Source organism: Pristis pectinata, chromosome 4 (genome assembly GCF_009764475.1).
Source record: "Pristis pectinata isolate sPriPec2 chromosome 4, sPriPec2.1.pri, whole genome shotgun sequence".
In the NCBI taxonomy this organism is placed as follows: domain Eukaryota; kingdom Metazoa; phylum Chordata; class Chondrichthyes; order Rhinopristiformes; family Pristidae; genus Pristis; species Pristis pectinata.
The window spans coordinates 93683680-93690754 of NC_067408.1; the positions used below are offsets into that span (position 1 = coordinate 93683680).

The following is a 7075-nucleotide window of genomic DNA, read 5'->3' on the forward strand; positions in this document are numbered from 1 at the left end:
CCTGCGTTTAAGCGGATTATTTAAACCGTTAACATCCTATGAAATAAAATCAATAGTCTTATCCATTTTAACAGATTAAAAAACATATGGTATGTAAAGGGTTAATATTGGTATTTCCAAGTCTTACCAACAGGAAAGAGTAAAAAAAAATTCAAAGAGGAAACGGATGTGATAACAATTTAGAAAAATTTGTAGTTTAGCCCAGAAGAAAAAAAACATAAAAATAACCCCAACAGCCCGAAAACTTACCAATATTATTGGCAGCCAGAAAGCTACCCTCTAATTGAACAAACCCCAGTTCTATTGGTGGCAGTAGTCCAAATTGAAAAAATATATAAACCACCCATGTTTTGTCTAAAAATGAACACATACCAACAGAGATACCGAACTCATAATTGTGAGATTGAAACAGAGCCAAAGGGCGTCAACAGCCCACAATTATAAAATACGATTTAATAATTATTTCGAAAAGAAAGCAAACGATTAGTCATTTTGTTAAATTCTTAATTGTTATTAAAACAAAACATTAAAAATATTAAAAGAAGAAAAAAGGTTTAAATCTAAAAATTAATTAGATAATAAAACAAGTAGGTTGTAAATCAAAGGAAAAACACTGTGTCTCTTCCGCATTTCTTAGCTTCTAAAATTAAAAGCTAAGTCAAAAGAAAATTCTCGGCTTCTTGAATGGATTTAAACCATTTGCGAGATTTATTAGGTAATGAAATTCTCAACCTTGCTGGGAATAATAATGCAGGATGATAGTTGCTTTGATAGAGACGAGCCATAATTGGTTTGTAGGTCAGCCTTTCTTTCATAACTTCTGGGGTGTAATCTTCAACTATTCGAAACTTCATTGTTTAAATTGAATCATTCCACGTCTACGAGTGGTACGAATCAGGAGTTCCTTGACGCTGACATAATGGAATCTCAGTATTACTGGCTGTAGTTTTTGATCCGGAGCAGGTTTAGATCTTAATGCTCTGTGAGCCCTATCCAGAGTAGGCTGAACAGGGAACATTTCGGGACCAAAAACATCGACCAAAAGATTAGAAAAGAATTCTGTAGGGTTACCAGTCTCAGTGTTCTCTGGAAAATTGATGATCCTTAAATTTTTCCTTCTGTTGCGTCCTTCCAGGTGGATGATCCTCTGTTGTTGCTTTTCCAGGTTTTGCTTGGTCGTAATTAAGGCTTTTTCAAGTGAATGGAGTTTGGCATCTCTCTCTTTACCAGCTTGGTCGAGTTCAGCAATTAATTGCATTTGTTTGGCATTCTCCTGGATAAGAGTATTTTGTTTGTCTTCAAAGTCTTTTAAAATAGACTTCAATTCGGCAAAGCTCCGATCGAACTTTCTATCCAGATTAGAAATAGCTTCCAAAGCAGGTTGGTCTCCAATACCTTTACCATTAGCAGAGGCTTTAGATCTGGTGGTCATTTTAACAGTTAAAAATCAAGATTAAACTTGCACCAATATTGTAAAAGGCTTATTAAAGGGTGGTAAATAATAGATTGAAAAGTGCCTGGACCAAGGCCAAGTTATGACTTAGTCCATCAAGCGCCACCAACAGACTCCTGAAATAAATTCTCAGTATATTGATAATCAGAAGCTTGTCATTACTGCACAAAATGAAGTAGAATCAAAGTGACTTTTTAGAAAACTTTTATTAAAGGATGAACCATACAAATTTGCAGGTATCTCTGGCTATAAGTAACTCTGAACAAGGAAAAGCAGAAATGATCACTGTCATCAGACTATTTCTTTGGAAAAATAAATCGCTAATAAGAGTCTTCAGTTCCAGCTTTTGTAACAATTCATTTGTATAAGAATGTGTCCACATACAACTCATCTTCATTCACCTCCAAGCAGGCAGTGTAGCATACTTAAATTAATTCCAGACACAATCCTGTTTGGTGAATAAAAACATAAATAAGATAAATAGTCATGAATGTGATTAAATTTGATTAATAAGAAATGAATATGTTGTGCAAATGCCCCAACATTTCTGCAGGTACTGAATCAATGTATGATTTAATCAAAGTATCCTCAAACTACCTGATTCTATTAGTTTCCAACTGAAGTGCAATGTGGCACTTATTAAAGGTCACTGTCTTTATCTATGTAAGGAACATCATCCAGGAATTGTGCTACCACTCAAGCAAAAAGCTAAAAAGGTTGCCTGGGTCACTAGCGCTGAAAAAAATAATATTGTAGCTATTGTCTGTTGTAATTAATTTCTGACATTCAGGTCATTGAATTAATAAAAGGAAATGGTGTTACAACTTGAAAGCACGCAAGAGGATCTTTACTGATTATTTCAACATTCAAAATCAGCTTATTTGCAGTAACTCAAATTTATTGCACATGTAGACCAAAAAGGATGCTATAGACAATGAGTTCAAATAGCTAAGTTTAGTTGTTTTTTTTCTCTTTGTCTACTCTGCAAATCAAGGAATTGCAGAATCAAAATATAGCAAGAAGCCAGGAGAACCTAATCGGCATCATCAAGCTAAACACCTAAGGCTATCAACATTTATGTAAACAAAAAGTTTGTGTGCCAGTGTTTATTGAGATTGTACTTGTGTTGATTGGAATGCCACTCATTTAACTTTACACTTAAATTATGTACATCTAGTTGTTGGCCAATACCCAAGCACAGAATATTCCATGCCTACTTGAGTGAGGATTAAATCAATGTGATTACAACAAAGACTAGATGCTAGGTCTTAATTGATCAAACAAAAATCATAACAAATTGCAAAGTTTAGATGAAAAATATTTTTGAAAATATGAAGAGGATCAATACTCACCGCACATCTCCAAAATGGTGCCTCATCAGACCTTAAATCCCAATGCCCTCATACATTCTTTGTGAGCCTCAATTAAGTCTTTGCAGTTCTCCTCCCCTTTCTCAATGATACTACACAGAAATCAAAGTAGATTGCTTCAAATTACAACAGAAAAACTGCCACGAACAACAAAATACATCAGAATCCATTTCAGAATGAAAACTGGAACTCTCCTTTATATGTTTTATACCATCACCTTCTACTATTTAGTCAATTTATAACTGTCCATTGTGGGGTGGGCGGAACTAAATGGACAACAGAGAAGCAATGGGTGTGGACGGGTGTGGAAATTAAAAACACACTCAACTTCAGCCGAGACCATGACAGGGGAAATGAAAGATTGTATACAGAACTTAGAGTTGAGGAGATAGACTGTAAGGAGTTGACAGCATAGCAAGCATGTAAAGGTTTATGGGGATAATTCACAGAGATTAAGCATATAATTCATAGCATTACAGAGTTGACTGTGGGAATAGAGAAGTAAGAGGCCAAGATGTTCCCACTTAGCATCAGAATACATTCTGGATTATGTTGTATAATGATTCTTTCCATATTCTCCTGTGAGAAACACCCTGCAGAATATAGGATATGCACTAATTATACATGTATTTTTTAGTATTTTACCTTTCTCTCCAAAATATTCTTTGTTATAAAATAGCTACTACAAATAATCTGCAATTGTACTCATTGCATAAGGCTCATCAGCAAAACACACTCATGGAAACTTTTTTTTCCCCAAAGCACAAGTAAATAATCATATAGAAGAATTCATACTAAATCAATTTAGTCTCCCTTCAGCTTCTTTAATTTCCAAAGGAAGCAACTCCAGGTTATCCAATTTTTCCTCAAAGCTGCAACTTTTCAGTCTTGGCAACATTCTTGTAAGTGGCATCATTCTTCTTTAACCAGCATTCAGGCTTACTGAAGTTTCAAGAAATACTAGGATCTCTATAATCTACCGTGAAAAAAGTGGATTAATTGCTCACAGGGTTGACATTATTACTTGGTGTCAAGATGGTGTCAACAACTTCGCTGAGCCATAGCCTGCTCCCAAGTTAATGTATAAACCTATCACAGACATCGTTCTTTCTTTGCACAGAAAAACAATATGTAATCTTTCCTGGTCTATTAAAGGAGAAGGGTGGCATAGGCTGGCAAGTTGGTGAAATAGCATTCTAAGCTACCTCAAGACTCTGCTGCTTTGCCAAAAACCTACCAGTCACCAGATGGTAACTGTGGAAGACACCAGTAACATGCCAGAAATTCGAGAGTCAGGGGGCAGAAGTGAGTGTAGTCGCTATTACTAACGAGGAGCTTGGGAAGCTGAAAGGTCTGAAGGTGGATAAGAGTTAGCTGAAGAGACTGTGGAGGCATTAGTAGTGATCTTTCAAGAATCACTAGATTCAGGAATGGTTCCAGAGGACTGGAAAATCGTAAATGCCACTCCTCTCTTTAAGAAGGGAGAGGGCAAAAGACAGGAAATTATAGGCCAGTTAGCCTGACTTCAGTGGTTGGTAAGATGTTAGAGTCCATTATTAAGGACGAGGTTTCAGGGTACATGGAAGCTCATGATAAAATAGGCCAAAGTCAGCATGGTTTCCTTAAGGGGAAATCTTGCCTGACAAATCTGTTGGAATTCTTCGAGGAAGTAACAGGCAGGATAGACAAAGAAGAGTCAGTGGATGTTGTTTACTTGGATTTTCAGAAGGCCTTTGACAAGGTGCTGCACATCAGGCTGCTAAACAAGATAGGAGCCCATGGTATTAAAGGAAAGGTACTAGCGTGGATAGAAGATTGGCTGAATGGAAGAAGGCAAAGAGTGGGAATAGGTTTGGCCACCGGTGACTAGTGGTGTTCCACAGGGGTCAGTGTTGGGTCTGCTACTTTTCACGTTATATGTTAATGATCTGGATGGTGGAATTAATGGTTTTGTGGCCAAGTTTGCACATGATACAAAGATAAGTGGAGGGACAGGTAGTGTTGAGGAAGCAGGGAGTCTGCAGAAGGACTTGGACAGGTTGGGAGAATGGGCAAAGAAGTGGCAAATGGAATACAGTCTAGGAAAGTGTACAGTCATGCACCTTGGTAGAAGGAATAAAGGCATAGAATATTTTCTAAATGGGGAGTGGATTCAGAAATTGGAGGTGCAAAGAGACGTGGGAATCCTAGTGCAGGATTTTCTAAAGGTCAACTTGCAGGTTGAGTCAGTGGTAAGGAAGGCAAATGCAATGTTAGCATTCGTTTCGAGAGGACTAGATTATGAAAGCAAGGATGTAATGCTGAGGCTTTATAAGGTGTTGGTCAGACCACATTTAGAGTATTGTGAACAGTTTTGGGCCCAATATCTAAGGAAGGATGTGCTGGCATTGGAGAGTGTCCAGAGGAGGTTTATAAGAATGATCCTGGGATTAACATATGAGGAGCATTTGATGGCTCTGAGCCTGTACTCGCTGGAGTTTAGAAGGATGAGGGGGGATCTCATTGAAACCTATCGAATATTGAAATGGATATGTTTCCAGTAGTGAGAGAGTCTAGCACCAGAGGGCACAGCCTCAGAATAGAAGGACATTTCAAATAGAGATGAGGAAGAATGTCTTTAGCCAGAGGTGGTGAATCTGTGGAATTCACTGCCACAGACGGCTGTGGAGGCCAAGTCATTGGGTATATTTAAAGTGGAGGTTGATAGGTTCTTGATTAGTAAGGGTGTCAAAGGTTACAGGGAGAAGGCTGGAGAATGGAGTTGAGAGGGAAGAAAAAAATCAGCCATGATTGAATAGCGGAGCAGACTCGGTGGGTTGAATGTCCTAATTCTGCTCCTATGTCTTATAGTTACTGTTGCAAAACTTAAGGCTATAGATGAATCACACCATAATCAAAAACTCCATGCCATGGCAGTAGGGACATTTTCTGTCAATTACTTTCTTCCAGTTGCAGCCACACACCACAATGCTATCTTTTTCTGTAGATCTTCGATTTTGGGCTACTCCCTTACATAGCTACCATCTTCTGTCCTTCAGCTTCACCTCTGGCCTTGCCAACTGCTTTGCCAACCCTGATGCCTTGGCCACTACATATCCTACAATACTCAAACTTTATTCACCTACTGCACTAAATAAAGTTTTTTTTTTCTGTCAACCGTCTTGTCCATCTGTTTTTGTCCATGTTCCCGAATCTCCGCTCTTACCTCCCCCTTCTCTCACTTACATCTTGATCTATTTCCATAACCTCACCCTTCCTTTACATGAGTACTCCACGTGGTCTTGGCTTTGGTATGTAAATTACAGAAGTACAGTATGCCACTGAATGGGAGTTTTCGAAATGAACACCTTGTTTTCAGGGTTGCGCAATGCCATGGAAGATTGCAAGTGTTACATAAACTTGCAACAACTTTCCTTAATTGATGCTTGGTGTCGTATTCTCGATGTGTTGCCAAGGAGGAACTTTGTTTTCAGACTTACCGAGTCTACAGCAGCGCTATACTTATACTCTCATTTTTTAAAAAATCGAACATATGTTCCACTATTATAATAAATGGCTTTGCGATTACTACCGCAAATTTTATTTGCGAGGATTGAATCCCTTCAATTTTCATTGTTGAAGTGTACAGGCAGGAATGAGAAACGGATACAACTACAGATGAAACATGACATCAAATAATGTGAAAATTGGGGACAGTTTTTTAGCAGATAAACAATAAGCAGCGAAATGATGATATAAATAGAGGAACTAAAAGTGTCACATTACCAGGCATCCCTGACTTTTTTGGTCTCAGGACATGCACAGCATGGTTTCAGAGGTTTCTTCTCCTCAGCGTGTCCAGAAGACACTGTCCCCAATGATGTGGGCACCGTTAATTCAGACATCTTGGTTTGATATTATGCTTAATCACTTGTTAGTTTGTGGACAAATTTATTTATTCGCTTTCCACCTTCAAACGTCCCAACAGCAACAATTTCAATCCTACGCAATGAGCCTGATGGTCCAGTTTCTCTTTGCACTTGACGAGAGGCATCCTGGGTTTTGTAGTTCTCGTTCAGACGTGATTTATAATGGAAGTATTATATACGAACTACATATTCCAGAATACTCCGCCTATGCGTTTTACGTGCACGGATATCCGCGTCTTGTCGCGGATATGATGATATTTGCCGTTCAAAGAATACGTGCACGGCGTTTGCAAGTAGTGCCACGAATATAATTAATTTCTCAGAAGCATGGATAACTGCTAAAA

At 38.2% G+C, this 7075-nt stretch overlaps 1 protein-coding gene across 1 annotated transcript; it reads right to left on the reverse strand.

Annotated features, from left to right (window-relative positions):
* Positions 1 to 1640: 1640 nt before the first annotated feature.
* LOC127569582 (cytochrome c oxidase copper chaperone) lies at positions 1641 to 6846 on the reverse strand. Its single transcript, XM_052014350.1, has 3 exons — positions 6589 to 6846; positions 2806 to 2915; positions 1641 to 1901 (listed from the first exon to the last, which is right to left on the reverse strand). The coding sequence occupies exons 1-2, from the start codon at positions 6705 to 6707 to the stop codon at positions 2831 to 2833; spliced, it is 204 nt and encodes a 67-aa protein (XP_051870310.1). The 5' UTR covers positions 6708 to 6846; the 3' UTR covers positions 1641 to 1901; positions 2806 to 2830.
* Positions 6847 to 7075: the final 229 nt, after the last annotated feature.

Bases quoted from the DNA above. Each gene is read 5' to 3' on its own strand.
- LOC127569582 (XM_052014350.1), bottom strand. From the start codon at position 6,707: ATGTCTGAATTAACGGTGCCCACATCATTGGGGACAGTGTCTTCTGGA. The intron at 2,916-6,588 runs GTAATGTGACAC...ATTTCTGTGTAG, and splicing joins AAAAAAGTCAGGGATGCCTG to TATCATTGAGAAAGGGGAGG.